This window comes from Babylonia areolata, chromosome 1, assembly GCF_041734735.1.
Source record: "Babylonia areolata isolate BAREFJ2019XMU chromosome 1, ASM4173473v1, whole genome shotgun sequence".
NCBI classification, from domain to species: Eukaryota; Metazoa; Mollusca; class Gastropoda; order Neogastropoda; family Buccinidae; genus Babylonia; species Babylonia areolata.
In genome coordinates, this window is record NC_134876.1 from 35,813,775 (window position 1) to 35,831,782 (window position 18,008).

General features: G+C 41.8%; 1 protein-coding gene across 1 annotated transcript in view; it reads left to right on the forward strand.

Moving 5' to 3' along the window:
- Positions 1–2,248: 2,248 nt before the first annotated feature.
- The window catches only part of LOC143282275 (ubiquitin conjugation factor E4 A-like), a 149,292-nt gene continuing 133,532 nt past the window's right edge, over positions 2,249–18,008 (forward strand). Inside the window, exons 1-3 of the mRNA XM_076587878.1 lie at positions 2,249–2,348; positions 6,738–6,844; positions 8,690–8,803. Of these exons, the coding sequence (XP_076443993.1) occupies positions 6,742–6,844; positions 8,690–8,803 (217 nt within the window). The 5' untranslated portion in view covers positions 2,249–2,348; positions 6,738–6,741. The remainder of the gene's footprint in view (positions 2,349–6,737; positions 6,845–8,689; positions 8,804–18,008) is intronic.

Consider the following 18,008-nt stretch of genomic DNA (forward strand, 5'->3'; position numbering starts at 1 on the left):
CTGGCAGGGCCGAGAAAACGCTGATCAAGTCGAGTGCGTTCACAGATTGATAAAAATGGCATTAAAGATAAAAATGGCATTAAAGGCAGCACTGACCTGAGTGTGGGGCAACAAACCTCTAGAAGTCACTGGAGGACGTGTAGGAGGTGGTGGAGGTCTGGAGTCGACCGGAGGGAGCAGAGGAAGTGGACAAGTGATGTTGGGATCTTCCTTTGCTTTTCTAACGCTGTTGCAAGGGCAGTTCGCTCGGCCTTGTCAAGCTTGTCAAGTTTGTTTAGGCATCTCACCCGTTCCCTTCCCTCCCGCTGCGGGCCGAATGTGAGCCGCGACTGATATAGGAAAAGAAGGGACCCTCATTTTGCGCTGCAAAAACTGTACAGCTGTATATCGTTGTACAAAGCTATAAAACAGGAAAAGTTTGAAAGTCACTTACACCACTAGAATGCAAACACACACATTAATTTTTGTTCTAATGAATCATAAAGAACATATTCAACAGATAACACCTCCACAAAGTGGATGTATTTTGTGTTTTGTATGTTACTAATATTGCTTTTAATGATCATTTTCCCCGATTTGTAAATCCTGCCTCTCAGAAGGCCTGATCTATATTTATCCATAGTCGTGGCAGCTATCTGGGCTGTGTCAAGGACGGCCTGATCTATATTTATCCATAGCTGCGGCAGCTCTCATTTTCTTTTTCTCAATTAACGAGTCAGACCAAGCTTAATACAATTTTCTGTGACATCTTATTTGTATATATATTTTCCTGCAAGAATCAGGAAAAAATGGTTAAATGCAGTTAAATTACCATGTGGTCACGCGAGACAGGGTTTATAATCTCTATACCATATCGGAATATAATTTTTAGTTTCTTTGCAGCTATGACAAATTTTGATCAATTTAAAACAAATGTTCATAGCTGTTTTTATGTTGTTAATTTGTACTTTATAAAATTTTTGCACAATATTACAACAGCAATGAGCACTGCCAAATCTTATTTTGGAATCGTCAGAACAACCGTTACTATGATTCTAGAAACAACATGGCGGCTGCTATAGCAACCGAACTGGAAAGCCTTATAATAAGTTGAAGCAGAGAGCTTTGCGAACTGCCTGAAAACCCAACTTTTTACCATTTTTGATATCACCGGCACACACTGCCAACTACACCAGAAATCAGCCTTATCTTAACAAACTTTCAGCCGAAAGATGGGGCGGCTCGTGACGAGCTGTAGCACAGCGAACATCACTTGAGGAGGTGGCAGGTTGGCGTTGTTGAGAGGGCCAGGAGTAGAGGGCCCAGAGTGTCAGCGAATCGATTGCGATCGTGCCTTAATTTTAGTGCAATCGCCCAATCAAGCTATATAATTATGTGGTTGGAGACATAATTTGACAAAAAACAAGAACGCCAGAGAATTGACTGACACAGAAAATACGAAAAACTTAGCTGTATGAAAAGCAGAGGAACAGGAGTCATGATGGCTGCAGGAAACAGAGGGCGCTAGTCAGGGGGACAAAGGGGAGGTTACCTCTTCGGGATGTTATCGGCCGTAGCTACTTTCGTTTTCTCCGCATAGGCGGATAGTAGTTTGCACAGGACAGGAATGTCAGACCACTGCTGGAGTCTGCACTAGTGGGTCACGGCCGTTAAGTATGTCAGTGTGATTAAACATGGTATTTTGGTTGCAGTCGCCTCGACTGACCTCTCTCCCGCGTCTTGACCCTCAGCTACGCCTGCCATATGAACATCCTCGAATCTCGAAGCTTTTTTGTCCGTGCATACGACGTCATCTCGTGAAATAGGCTACCAGTTAGTTCAGTTCAGTTACCCAAGGAGGCGTCACTGCGTTCGGAAAAAATCCATATACGTTACACCACATTTGCCAAGCAGATGCCTATCCAGCATAACCCAACGCGCTTTATCAGGTCTTGAGGGAAAAAAAGAAAGCGAAAAGAAAGAAAATGGGTGGAGGGGGAGGGAGAGAAAAGAAAAAGTAAAGGACCATTGAGCTTGAATAGAAAAAAAATAGTTCAGTTCTAGCGACATAATTCTATCCATTTTGCCCAAATGCTGGAAGGAAAAAACCCACTTAAGTTTTTAATGAGTGTTGAAGAAAAAAACAAAAAAACAAAAACAAATACAAGAAAAAAAAAAAGTGCACTGTGACCAGAACCGACGATCTTCTCCCTCGCGCTCTGTTAACGCGAGAATTGACGAGATATTATGTTAAATCGGCGTGTTTCCGGTCGCTTCGGTTCATCTCGGGCCGACCAACTTGTGCCAACTGTGCAGTGAATGCTTCCCTTTGTGGCTGTAGTTTAAGCTATTAACCATTCAGTTACATGGTATGTCAAGGACAATAAGCTACTGATTGCTTATGATTAATCAACCAACACAACTAGTGAATGTTTTTTAAAGCAGTTGCTGTACATCAGTGCTTCCAGACGGAAACCGAAAGTTGTTCTGAGGCATTGGATGGGAAAGAAAGAATGCAAAAATCCGCACACACAAAGCGTAACATTTTAGACATATTGGGAACGGTTTTTTAAGTTGATATATGAGGATTAGAAATTCAGTCAACTCCGTGGATTCTGTAAGTCTGAATCAGCATTTGTTTAGCTTTATAGATCGGTCTGCACGCATTGACGCCTTTTTTGTTTGCAGAAATTAAGAAATATATTGGTATGACTTCCAATATATCTTCAAAGTCACTATAAATTTTGCATATTGTCCATGCTCACAGTTTGATTTATGTACTGGTATGGAAAGTTTGGGAGTGAGGAGTAAGGGTGTTGTGGTGAATGATGTCATAATCAGTTTTCTGTTTATTGATGTTTTTATCACAGTTCTTCAGATAAAGAGGATAACTTTTGTCAAGAGATATAAATTGTACTGTTACCGTTTCATAATGAAATGAATAGCAGTACTTTAAACAGCTTTGGAGAGAATTACTGAGAAAATGGAGTGCCAGCAGTGTTTCTGAAAAAATAAAATCATCAAGGGTGTGGAAGTTAGTTTAGGTATTTTGGGTTCCATGTTACATATGTCATAAGGTTTTAGGTAATCATGAATAGAATACATAATTTTGAGCAGTCTTTGTTTGATTTCATTGCGGTCACTTCGATGGAATGAGAAGGATTGCATGATAGATTTATTACTAGCATTATTATAAACCCAGTAATTCAAACATCTGTGTTGGGAAAGTTGGTTTGGGTAACTTGGATTTCATGTTACACATGTTACAACAAAGTTTTATGTAATCATTGATAAAATGTATTATTTATTGTAATTAATTAATTATAGCCCACGCTAAATTGATGTCTACTGCGCCAGGGGTTCATGAGTCACATTTGCAAATACTGTTTCATTTCCAAAGAAAAATATGTATTTCATACCGTTCTTTTCATATCAAGACATGATGTTGGTCAATTTTACCACCGTCTGCCTTCCATACATTCCGTATTGTTTGGATAGTGCTCCAAAAATATTCATTCAAACAAACCTGGTTAACAAGTATTTATATATTTATATTATACACGTTAATAAGCAGAGCATGAAGTATTTCCAGATTGTGCACTGCGTAAAATGTCAACGAAATTGTACTTATGAACTAAATGATCCTGTACTGTCTTTGTAAATTCACCTTTGCAGTTGGTAAAAATTACTGAAATACTGATTTTATTTTTTATGAAATGTCATAACTGGTTAGAAACTGGAAAACATTCATAAAAGCAATTTGTGTCTTCTACCAATTTGGTACAGAGTACATGAAATTGAAAATGTTTGTTTCCTTTTGTCCCCAAAGAGCTGTCTTACTAGCTTTCTGTACAGTATCTGTTGTCTGCCGCAGTGTCCTGCTCACAGATAAGCATCAACGCGGCAGCAGTCAGTCACATGTACTGTACTGCGCTAAATGCTTTCTGGTGACCTATATACCGCACTTGCGTAACCTCCCTAACACGCTCTTGCCATGCGACTCTTTGTAAGGTGCTCTCACACGGACAGAAGCAATAAAACCATACAAATCTTGACATAAGAAATCAATATCTTATTACGTTCCTGGCCCACTGCAGTGGTAAACTTTATATCAGACTGATCAGTATGATTGATTCTATTTTACTGTAAAATGAATGGTTTTGTTGCTTACATTTGGATCAAATGCAAATTTTAATCTAAATTTCCTATCCTGTATGAGAAGCGAATGGTTCAGAAAGCCAGGCAGATAGAACTGACGACACCCACATTTTAGCAAAGTACTATGATTGAGTTACTGCCATCAGGACAGCGCTACAGAACGTCTACATTTTTTAACTTCTTATTTGCCTATATGGACTTTTTCATGTATTTTTTGATTGGCTTTTTAAAAATTTTTCCCTTTTTTACGTTTTTTTTGTTTGTTTTTTAATCTGGGGATGATAAATTAAGTGGAACAGCTGGTGTCATCAGCATGGCCTAGTCTTATTTGCCGTAAGGAGCTAAATGGTTGGGATACTGTGTCATGAACTGTGTTTTGTGGGTTTGTCTCAGTGTTTTTTTTGTAGACGTGACAGTTTTTGTTGACAGGGTTGAGCATTTGTATGGTTTGACAGGACTGATATGGCCATGCGCGGTTGGTTGGACTATAAGCAACAAGAACAACTAAAACAACAATCTCTTTTTAATTGAGAACAAGAAAAATGACGACATGCCGTCTTCTTACCAAACATAGCCTATGTTGTGGAAAAAGGGAAGCAGCATCATAGTGTTTTTGGATCCGGTTCAAGCCACAAAATAAATCATTAATGATCTGGAAGTACGGCTTAATTCAGAAGACTTACAACCTGTCATTGGTATGACATGGATATTTTTTTCCCTTCTATGTTTATAATATTCCAAATTTGGTATTGGCAGACAAAGTATTTCCACACACACACACACACACACACACACACACACACACAAGTGAGTCAAAAATATTAATATCCGGACATATTAGCACTGTCTCATAACATCCCTTCACTTATGAGTATATTGGTTAGCTGCAGCCAAGGGTTCAACACAGTAGGGCACAGAGCCAAACTTGCTCACTTGATGGACAGACAGCAAGTTTATTCTTGAAGACTGGACTACCACTTTTTTTCTCTCCTTTTCTTGGCCAGGGAGTGCATAGGAAGAAAAAGTAATAAATCTGCCTTGTTTTGAAAGAGCTGAAATTGTGTGCACAGCCAAGGAAAAATTAAAAAAAGAAAAGAAAAAAAGAAAAGAAAAATAAAGTGGAATAGGTTCTCATTCCATTTAAATCTACTGTGGATAGTTATCTTGGATGGTTCCAGCTAATAGTCTTGCACAGACTCATTCCCAATAGGCTTTTCTTTGTCAAATCTCATTCCTCTTTCAGTTTATTTGTACCAGTGAGGAGGAGAACCTTGTGTATATGTTGTGAAACTGTCCAATGTCACAGGAATTCAGGTCTTGTTTGACAACTTTATTGTTTTTGGAATGTGAGCAATGCTTTCATTTCACATTTTCGGAAATTCAGACATTGCTATGAAATTGATAACTTTATTGACAACATGTTTGCAAGAGTAAATAGCAAAATGGAGCTCCATGTTAGACAGTCTTATATAAGATCATTAAAACACATGCATGGATTTGAAAAATATTGTCATGTTACATGGGAAACCAGAATTTGAGAAATTCAAAAGAAACTGGTATCGATGTAACCTGCTTGTTGATTCTTGATGCAATGATTTCACAGAGACTGTCTTTTTATGTGAATGTGGATTTTTTTTTTTTTTTTTTTTAATTTAAGTTAGTAAATTGAGAATATCTGCATCCTCATAGAACATGATACTTAAATAAAATTTGAGTATTGTTTACTCATTTGGTGTATGATGATAAATCAAAAGGCTGTGAATGTCTTTGTTCAATAGATATTTGCTTTTCATGCCTTGCTAGATGATAAATATATATTTGGTCAAAAGTGCTAAAAAAGAAAAGAAAAAATGGGAGCGATAGGACTGTGTGGGACATGGGCGGGTCATGGAAGTTGAGGTTTAGAGAGGGTAAAGGGGTTGAGGAGGGGTGGGGGGGGTGGGGAGGGGGGGGGGATTATACCATTAGAAAAGCCCTTTCAGTAACTCACACTCTTGTTAAGTTAAACTATGAGTCAGTTTTGCGGGTTATTTGCAAGTAAATATTGCATATTTACATCATGATTATATGATTGCAGATCCTGCATAGGTGATGTTAACACATACGTGCACCACAGTCATTATCTAATGACATTATCACTGGTGCTGACATATTAAATGCCAAATTGTTCTGGCTCATTATGTGTTGAACATGAATTGTGCTGTACTGATTGAGAAAAAAACAACTTTGCAAGGGGAAAAAAAAAGGGTGTTCCTGCTTGTCTGTGGCAATAATTATGTTTTGTATTGTTCATTCCATATAAAAGTAATTTGAGAAATGTAACAGCTTGGTCTGGATGACGGAATAATGAATAATAGCAGTTGTGTCTGTTGAAGTTATACGCTTTTTTTGTTTGTTTGATGATGAGGAGACAAACATTATACTTTTACAAACACTAACCTGCAACACTATGTTGTTGGGGTTTTTTGGGTTGTTTTTTTATTATGTCACATCATTACAGGTTTTGATTACAGGCCTTTGAATACATAGTGCATACATATGAGTCTCAGTCAAAATGTTTTCAGATCAGTTGAAGTGTATTTTTCAAATTCTCTTTTTAGCATCATGGGAGATAAGGACATATCAAGCAATCCGTTTGCTGCTCTCTTTCCAAGCTTGGAGCATCTGAAGCAGTATCAGAAAACTTCTTTTCCCAATGATCAAAAAGGTATGCACTTTTATTTATTAAATATTTTGAGTGGAGTGTCAGTCTGTTTTTACAGTTATTTCTCTGTTAAATTTTATTGTCTGTTTGACTAACACTCTGGAGTACTGCTTTTATTTTCATACTGCAGAGTTTAATAAACATATGGGTTTGAAAACTGAATGCGTCAATGACCAATGATTGAAACAAAACCTGTACCCTGCTCTATCATTTCTTGTCCATTAACACACACGGACTACAGAGAAACAAGAAAGCACACCATCACACACACACACACACACACACACACACACACACACACACAAGTAAGCGCACACAAACACACAGACACAGACACACATAGACAAAAAAAACAAAAAACGAACAAAAACAAAAAAACACCCACACACTAACACACACGTGAAGAGAGAAAAACTTCACAGAGACACAAAAGAGGCATAGTTAAGTTAGATAATAATGATAAAAGTTAGTATTTGTATAGCACTGAATCTTGTCCAGAGACGAATAAGAGCACTTTGACACCAGTCAGTCACACGTATGCATAACTCGAAACATGGGAAAAACTGAAAACAAGAGGCAGGTTTTAAGGCCAGACTTGAAAGAGCTTAGTGCAGAGACCTGACAAAGAGAAAGAGCTCATTCCAAATGTAAGGTCCAGAGACGGAAAGAGCGGCAACTGACACTGGAGTGTTTGAATCTGTGTGTGTGTAAACAGAGCGGATTCAAAGCCAGTCATAGAGAGCAAGGCAGCTACAGAGATAGGAAGAGGCAGATTTGTGAATACATTTATTACATAAAGTGCTGATCTTGTACTTTAATCTGTGTGAAACAGGGAGCCCATGGAGATTTTGCAAAAGAGGAGTGATGTGCTCAGATCTTTTCTTTTTTCTGAGGACAAGCGGGCAGCAGAGTTTTGTATGCGCTGAAGGAACTGAATGCATGAAGCAGGCAAACCATACAATAGAGAGTTACAGTAGTCGAGGCGAGAGAGAATGAGAGAAACGACAAGTCTGATGTTGCACTGGTAGACAGATACTTCCAAATGGAAGTGATGCGCAGTAATTGACAATGGCAGGACTAATACATTTTTGCATGGACGTTTTCAAGGACAACGCTGAGGTTCCTGACTGAGCTGGAAAGAGGGATGGATGTACTGCCAAGTTTGATTGTGTCAGTTGTGATAAAAGAAAGTTTTAAATACACATACTTAACCTTGACCCACTTGTGCAGACTCCGGCAGACCCGACGGATAAAGGGATCGACAAGATCAGCCCAAGCACTGCTGAGTGGCAGGATCGAGTTATCAAGAGGCACTCAGATGTGGAAGTGCCGATGTTAGTCTGGGTAACAGCAGAGTTAGGCGGTGGGGCAGAAGAAACTAGCAGTGCCGAAGTTCAATGGGCTGTGCACGTACCTGCTCTGTGGGCAAAGGGCAGTGCAGGTGCAAGGTGTGGCACCATGAAGCAGAGTGGTGCATTAATTGCTGCAGCAAGTTAGCAATGAGTTGCTGGTTGTTTGGTTGAGCAGCTTGCTGAGACACCATTAGTGGAGGGGAAACAGCAGCAGTTTGTTTAGTTCCTGTGGTCATTGCTTCATTTTTTTCCACATTCAATTGTAACTCATTTGGAGTCATCCAGTTTTTTTTTTTAAAGTTCATTCATCAGATATAAATAACAGTCCGTGTTTGAGAGTTTAAAAAAAAAAAAAATTATCATCCTTTACTTTCTTCTTTATAATTTGATAAATGTTTATTTGCTTCCATATTTTTTTAGAGATGTGAAACTTATTATGGTGCCTTGATTAGCTTAACTGCATATTTTATGAACAATAATTTTTATTTTCACACAGAAACAGCAAGGGAGCAAAAAGAAGATGCGTGCATTGCCAAAAAGAGCAAAGTGCATGATGCATTGGGAATGAATGCCATTGTGGAGTCGATCTTCCTTGTAACTTTTGACCCAGGTAAGTGGTTGGACTCTGTCACCATTGATTCAATTTATTTTTTTTGGTGCAGACTCCAAGATGTGGTGTTGATTTAATGTTGATGCTTGTTTGATGGATGATTCAGTATTGTATTACATCTTGTCACATTAGTGTTCTCTGTTTGAAATTTGGGCTGTTCATCCTGGGGATAGCATGTTGCCACAGTAAAGTGCCACTCATTCTTTTTCTTCTGTCTGCAAGTGTATTTATTTTTCTGTTCAAGAGTGGTTGTTTTTTTCATATAATTTTGCGAATGACAACCATTTTGTTGCTGTGGGTTCTTTTATGTGTGCTAATTATTGCATGCTGCGTATGAGACCTCAGTTTATCATTTCATCTGAATGACTAGCACCCCCACTCAAGGTCTAGTGGAGGGGGGAGTAAAATCTTCTGTCTGTATAGGTTTCTAACCCATGGAAATTATTTTCTTAGTTGGACACATTTTACTAGGCCATCACTCCACATTCTTTATGTATGTGTTTCTGTGTGTAGCCTTACAGGTTAAATCAGTGGAAGTTCACTAGCAGTACAGGCAAATGTAGATGATGAGAGTTGCTGATAGACCCAGACCTGTCACTTTTATGGCCGAAAAGTTGGCAGTAAACTGCATCAGCTTATGACAATAAATGAGAAGTTATTTATTCAGAATGTATGAATGCAGCAAACAGATTACGTTCAACTGTTTTCAGTTATATGTCTTTTGCATTACTTATTAATCAAATCTCAATTGGAGCCTGTATCCAGTGTTCTTGTTTAGTTTATTCAGACAGTTGGACTTGAAAATTTGTACAGATGGTGTATGAAAAAGGAAACTTTATAATCATTTGTTATCACTTATATGTTGCATCAGAAGAGAAGTAAAAAAAGAAAAGACCAAAATTATTAATTTATTTTCTTTAATTATTTTATTTATGATTACTTGGTATATGGCAAAAGGTACACATAATTGATACTTATCAAGAACGTGAAACAATTCTTTGTGCCAAAATATGATACTGTGCTCATTTATGAAAAGTTTGCTCTTTGGCCACAATTATATTGATAGTAATGATTTAACAGATCAGTTATTAAACATGCAAACATTTATTAACAATATATAGCAGTAGGGGTGCAAATCGTCTGACATATGCCTGAAATCTGGCACAGAATGTCTTGATTTGGGTAGTTTCCGGCATGGAGAAATTTTTGTTTTGGTAGTTTCTGGCATGGAGGAATTTTGTTTTTGCATGGAGGAATTTTGTTTTGGTAGTTTTCAGCATGCATAAATTTGTGGAGCCTGGTCGCTCTCTCTGATTTCTCTGTCATGTTTATGTTCATGTTTATGTCATGTGGTATGTGACAAAATTCAAACAAAAAAGAAATGTCAGAGAAGAACTGAAATTCAGATTTGTCAAAACCAGTGTGTCTTTTACTTGTGCGTGCATCAATGTCATGAAAATTATGGGAGATAAACACATTGCCTCCATCTCTCAGTCTCTGGTGATTTAGCGATGAAAAGTGAGTTCACCAAGCATATTTTGTGACAGCATAATATTGATAAAGTCTTTTTGACGAAAAATTACAAGAATACTTAGTCCCAGATGTGAAAAAAGAAAAGCAGGTGGTTTTGGGATCGTTTATTGGCAACACCTTTTGAAAAGCCGTGGACACCTTCCGGTTTGTGCAAATCCGGAGAGAGAAAAAAGTATGGGTGGGGAGTATGAAATTTAAATGTGATAACGCCAACAACAGCTGTTGCAGCCCTACTGCTGTTGTATCTCAAGACGAAATGGGGGTGGGGGTGGGGTTACGCACGCGCACACAAACACACACACACACACACAAAATCACAGTTGCACACTTGCAGGCATGGGCACGCTCACACTGATTACACACACAAACACACACGCACGCGCACAATCACTATGTCTGCCTCAACCCTCCGGGCTGCAAGCCACCTCACTTTTCTCATCAATTACTTTGAAGCACTTGTGACAAAAACTTTGTTGCAATTTACTTTGAGTCTGTTTCTGAAATCATGTCAGCAAGGATGCGGCAATATCCTTCATAGCTGCAGTATTAGTGTACGTTATTTAGATCTGGGAATTAAGCTGAAGTACCCAAAATTCATTTGCATCACTTGCATGGAATAATTACTGTTGTTCAAACCACCACTTGTCTCTCATTTGGACATTTGTTCACAAGGCCTGCCAGATACTTCGATTCGTCCGTAGTTTCTACGATTCAAGCCACCAGACTTTGGCACTATGGCTGAGTAAAGAAAAACTATGATTTTGCTGACCACAAAGTTTAATACACACATACACGCACAACACACACAGAGCAAATGCCAAGAAGTGCCACACATATTTGTCACTGAAGAATTCATCACTGAAGATAAACTTTTGAAGCGTCTGACGTCAATACTTTTTTTTGGCGTATTGCAGTGATTACATCAGTCAACGATGTGGCTATACTTCACAGTTGCAGTTAGTATACATAGTTTAGATCAGGGATCTATAGCTGATGTTCTGTAGATTCGTCTGCTTTACCTGCATGTAGTGTTATTTTTGTTCCAACGCGCATGCGGACTGTGTCATTTGGACGTCAGTTCATTTCAGTATCGCCGTTGTTTTTGATCACACACACACATGCACGCATGCATGCTTGCACGTGTGCGCGCACAAACACACGCACACACGCACATGCCTAGATAGACACCACACATACACAGATAGACACACAAATGCATAGATGTGCACACACATTTTGCCATTGCTTACATACATACACAGACACACGCGCAAACACATGTACATGCACATACCATCCGCTCACTTACACAGGTTTACACACACATGCAGTGACCAACACCACACATAATGATACACAGATCAACACACACACACACATTTGACCATTGCTCACATACATACACAGACACATGCACACACACACGCATGCTTACACACAGACACATACACACACAGACACACACCATCCACACATTTATACAGGTGTACACACACATACACACATGCACACACACACACAGAGGTGCGTGAATACACGCGCGCGTGCACACACACACGCACGTACATGCGCGCGCACACACAGAGAGGCTTGCACTGAAAACATTTCAGGCACACACACACATGCATATATGGGCACGTGTGTGCACGCGCGCACACACACACACACATGCGCGAGCGTATCACACATTCCTTCAGGTACTTTCTTTCCTCAGTAGGTCCAGCTTTGCAAGAAGTGTTATGGACAGTTGAGAGTAACACTTGCATATTTTTCTTTATAATAACTTGAATAAGATACAGAATTGTTTGTTTTCAAACCAAAAATAATGTGATTTGTCTGTTGCTTTGTATAAAACTGTAATTGACTTTTTACTCTGATGCATTATACTTTGTTTTCTCCATCATTAGATCTTTTGCTATGCTGGATACTGAGTTCATCACCATACTCAGTTTTCGGAGGGTCCATCCTGTGAGAATGTTCAGAATGGGTGCCAGATCTTGTTCTTTGAAATTATGTTATAGTGTTTATAGGTAAAAATCCTTCCTTTTTTGTCTGCTTCTTGATTTTCCAAGAATTCACCATTATTCTCCCCCAAATAAGTCTTTAGAAAATATAATAGTACGGTAATGATGTTCAGGCTTGATGCTCTGTTTTGTTGAGCCTGCATAGTGTTTTCAGGCTTCGGTTTGGGCAGAACGAAATTTTCAGGCTTCGGTCTGGGCTGAAAAAAAAATTAAGACTTGAGTAGGTCTCTCTGCTTGCACCCCTTTAGCAGTATGTAAATCAGTTTACAGTTGAAAAAGCTGAGTTTAATTACACATACTTAACCGTGACCCACTAGTGCAGACTCCGGCAGGGGTCTGACATTCTTGTCTTGTGCAAACTACTGTCCGCCTATGCGGAGAAAACGAAAGTAGCTACGGCCGATAACCTCCCGGAAGTAGGTAACCTCCCCTTTGCCCCCCTGACTAGCGCCCTCTTTTTCCGGCAGCCATCATGACTCCTGTTCCTGTGCTCTTCATACAGCTAAGTTTTTTTGTATTTTCTGTCTGTCGATTCCCTGGCGTTCTTGTTTTTTGTCAAATTATGTCTCCAACTAGGTCACATAATTATATGGCTCGATTGGGCGATCGCACTAAAATTAAGGCACGATCACAATCGATTCGCTAACACTCTGGGCCCTCTACTCCTGGCCCTCTCAACAACGCCAACCCGCCGCCTCCTCCACTTCCTCGCTCCCTCCGGTCGACTCCAGACTTCCACCACTTCCTACACCTCCTCAGGTGACTTCTATAGAGATTTGTTGCCCCACACTCGGGTCAGTGCTGCCTTTAATGTCATTTTTATCGATCCGCAAGCGCACTCGACGCGATCCATGTTTTCTCGGCCCTGCCAGTTGGCAGTGCTCGAGTCGACCTCCTCTATCTCTTTACCCATACCCACAGTTGCACCAATGGAATGTGCCACAATCCCTTAGGGGAAACAACACCAAAAAAAAAAAAAAAAAAAATTATGCTTGCTTTGGATCCGCATGCTAGACTGGGCCCTATGTGCGATGCATCTGTGGTGGCAGCCGTGACATCGGATCACGCGACCCCCCCACGTGGCATGCCTCAACCGTCTCGGATCCAGTGGCAACCGAGGCGCATAGGGATGCCCTCCCCATACGTAGGGAGGAAGGTGGACCACTAGGGGACACGCTCGCCCATATGCGTGCACCTTCCCCCTTGTCTGGAGTGCCCGATTCAAGGGAGGCAACCCCTGCTTTGGCACCTTTGCTGGTGACTGCCGCAGTTATTTCCCTTGCATGGGCACTGCTCCTCGCCTACAGTGCGGGTGTGTACACGGTCCTACCAAGCTATGCGTTGATGACCCTATCTGCCACACCGCCCATTGCTGCTGTTTCCTATCCGCTAATGGCGTCTCAGCAAGCTGCTCAACCAAACAATCAGCAACTCATTGCTAACTTGCTGCAGCAATTATGCACCACTCTGCTCCCCGGTGCCACACCTTGTCGTTGTGCCTGCACCGCCCCTCACCCACAGAGCAGGTACATGCATGGCCCATTGAACTTCAGCAGTGCTGGATTCTTCTGCCCCATTGCCTAACTCTGCTGTTACCCAGACTAATATCGGCACTTCCTCGTCGGAGTGCCTCTTGATAACTCGATCCTGCCACTTGGCAGTGCTCGGGCCGATCGGTCCTCTTGCAGGAGTTATTTGCGAGGTTGGACCACCGTTCAGCTGCAGGGGGATGCACATCCCACGGCAAGCAGACTGACTTGCCACCCCCTCGTCCACGACGCCCATAACACTCGATTACGGCGCTGTCATGCCACATGCCCCGACCGTCTCGCATCTGATGGCGACCGATTCGGGTACAGATGACCACAGTACTAAGGGACATTATAATTATTCCCCTTGCGGCCGTATTCACCTGTCGGTTATGGTGGCATCGAACCACGGACTCTCACACGCAGCATGACACCCCTCCCTCTACAGCGAGGAAACGTCGCACCAGGGGATATGTGCTCTAAAGACACCATCCTTTTAGCCGATTATCAGCTCCAAGGGAGGCAACTCCGCATTTGTAACCTAGGCGGTTGACGCTGTAGTTACTTCCGCTGACACAGCACGTCACTCCTGCCCCCCGTGCTGTCCACCAACGATGTTTTTTCTGTTTCTCATTGGGTCCTGATGCCCATTCATGGACTTTACACAACTTTGCACAGCAACTGCACCTTTCTTGCTGTCTCTCAGGCTATTGGCCACTGAACTTTTGGGTTCTTCATCCCCCTACACTTGCACACAGTCCTCTGCAGGCAACCAACCCTATTACCATTCTCTTCTTGTTATACACAATAACAGGAAATAAATCACAATATATATATTTCCCCTTCTATTCTTTTTTATTTATTATCAAAATCAACAACAACGACCGGCAAAACAAAAAAAAAAAACAAAAAAAAAAAAAAAAAAAAATATATATATATATAAATACAAAAAGAGAAAAGAAGAAAGAAAAAAATACAATAATATATATATATATATATATATATATATATCTTGCTACATTTATACATATTTCTATTTACACTTAAAGATGTATACTTATCCCTTGGTATACACGTGTGTGCGCTTACAGGATAGGTTCATACGACTTTCATATTAACATGTACAATTTTATTTCTATCTCTATTCATTGACATCTGTTCATTGAGATTCCCTACATAGCAATATAGGTACACTTGCATTTGCGTCATTCTGTTCACAATGCCCAGATCTCTCTGTGTCTACATACTGGCACTTTATTCATATTTGTATGTACATCTCTTATACATAGGTGCATACACAGATTCCTTTCCATTACTGATTATGCACACTTACCCATTTACTTGGGTATATCTGTGCACGCTACACGTATGCTTATACAGCCGCTTATTTCTTGTGACTCGATCTCTTGTCATTGGCATTTTCCTGACATCGTCACTTGAGTTGATGGAAGTTTATAATCCCTTTGCACATATATGTATTCATTTTCATAAATTCATCCCGACCTTGCTTTTGGAGGACGACTGCACTTACCGACAAAACTGCCTCATTCACACCTGAATGTATGCTCCTTCACATATCAGTAATGGCTGGTCCTTAGGACCCACACACACTCCCTTCCCACCCACAGGTCTAAGGAAGCCCTCTCTTGGTGCAAGGAGGGACAAGGCACCCCAACTCATTTGCCTACAACAATCACCCACAGGGCTAGAGATGCCCTAACCTGGTACAAGGAGGGATGAGGCCAACTTAGAGGTGCCACTCCGGACACATATGCCCTTCATTCCTTCCAAGTTTGTAAGGCACCCCTTCTTCCCCCCCTTGCCCACAACAACCCTTGGTTTACACCACTGTGGTTGTGACAACAGCTCCACACGGGCCCTACATCCTAGCCAGCCCTTCCATGAAGGGGTGTCTATCTTTGCCTTCCAAGTTTTAGTGGGCCCCAAAACTGCCCACTGGGCAGGAGACAATCACCCTAAGTCCATCTCTTCCACTCCTCACTAGTAGCAGAAGGCCTGGTTAACAGTTTTCCTCTACACTCGGGAGAAAGGCATATTGACGAGGACGGGTGCGTCTCACAAAGCACAACGAGCCGTTCATTAGCCACAGGGGCGTACCTTTCTGCCCACTCATACCAACACGGCAGATGCCACATTCAGGCACATTAGTTCGCCCCATCACCTTACTTGAACAGAGATCCAGCATCGACATCTCAAACATTTGGCGTTTGAAAGCAATTTCTGCACTTGGTCTTCCCTGCCCGATACCTTCAGCCTCAACGCACAACCACTGATGTGGTTACAGATGGACATTCCTTCTCAAGCACTGTCTTTCCAATGAGACACTTCCAAGGGTTTCTAGCCTAGGCAGGCTATCCCATCATGGAGCCCCAGCCTTCAGTCAAGAGGATGACTTTGTTGTCACTTCGGAAGCAAGCACCATGTCTTTCAGACACACGGTTGCACCACAAGACCCTGTCAACTCCTTCCGGCTTCCTTACATTTCAACATAACCTGCATGGTGGACACCTTCATCCCTCAAGCACACAGCAGATGTTTCCTGATTTACTCATGCTGATTGGTGTCCTCCTAGGACCAGTATATGATAATCAGTCGTGTACGACAATGACCATCAGAACAGCAGAGGAGGCAACTGCTGTCCCGACTATTCGGGCTGGAATTCGATTATACAATTTATAGTAGAGAGTGTTTTGCCCAAGTTGCATCCCCAGTCCCTCGATCAAGAGGGCCTTTGGACTCACCATTGGGACAAATCCCAATGGCTAGTTAGCCCTCAAGGCTACAGCACTTTGACTTCTAGTCTGAGAGACATAGTCCTTCATGAAAGACTAAGCTGCTAATGATTTCACTTTGCAATTCAGAAACCGCTGATAATACAGCTCTCACTTTACCATTGGCCATGCTGAAAACGCATGTCAGATCAGTGATTTGCTGTAAATGGCCAGTACAACACATCTATAGCCACTTTCCTCCATCCCAGACTTAGTGCACACCACACACAGCCAGAGGATCCGGTCCCCTTTCTCACTAAAGAACCTTCAGCAAACATTTTCCCCATGGAAACCCTCTTCCATTAGGAATTCCACCACAGAATGAGACTCAGTGACCTGCGGGCACATGAAGTGCACTCCCACAGCCTGATCCATCCCAGCCATTGACTGCCGACAACTTTCTGCAGGTTGCTCCAACACGCCACACTCAGGTAGTGAAGTCACTAAGCCTTCCGCATGCCCCTTCGTGATGGTACCTACCTGGGCAATTACACAGCCCTGTCCCAGAGACACCAGGGACCTCTTGTTGCCAAATGTCTGCCCTTCTATGCATAGGCAACATGTCAGTGCTGTTTTTTGGCAGCAACAAAAAAGTGACGGGGGGAGCGCACATCGCCTGTCAGCTCGCATGGAGGAGCTCCACAGATCTGGCTGTCACGCCTAAGGCAAGCCCAACATGGTGGCCTACCTCTGTCTTGTGCCACAGTTTCCTTCAATCACATATATCACTTCCACTGTCAGCCCACAACCGATGTGGAATCATCAGATCAAACCACAGAAAAGTGGGGGTGGGGTGGGGGGGGGGGGGAGCCTGTCAGCTCTCATGGAGGAGCTCTGCAGATCTGGCTGTCACACCTAAGGCAAGCCCAACATGGTGGCCTACCTCTGTCTCGTGCCACAGTTTCTTCTAAACACATATGCCACTTCCACTATCAGCCCACAACCGATGTGGAATCATCAGATCAAACCACATGTGCACCTCCTTGCATTTACGCTCAACCACGCTCAAGTGAAACAACCCTATAGGGTATGTGTTTCCTTCCCTTCCTTTGATTCAAAGGGCTCTCAGTAAAGTGTGGATTCAACACACCGACCCGATTTTCTTTGCGCTACATTTATCAGCACAGCTGTGGTCCACAGACCTCTCCCACAATACAGCTGCGGACCTCAGTCTTCTTTGCCCGCACCAATGTCCTTAGGTGACACAGTACACTCTACCTCCATCGAATTCTACTTGAGGGACATCTATCGCTTTAGGGATGATGGCTCAAGAGGCGTTGCCTCTGCGGTGGTCACACAACAGGCCATCGCAGCACACTGGCGATAG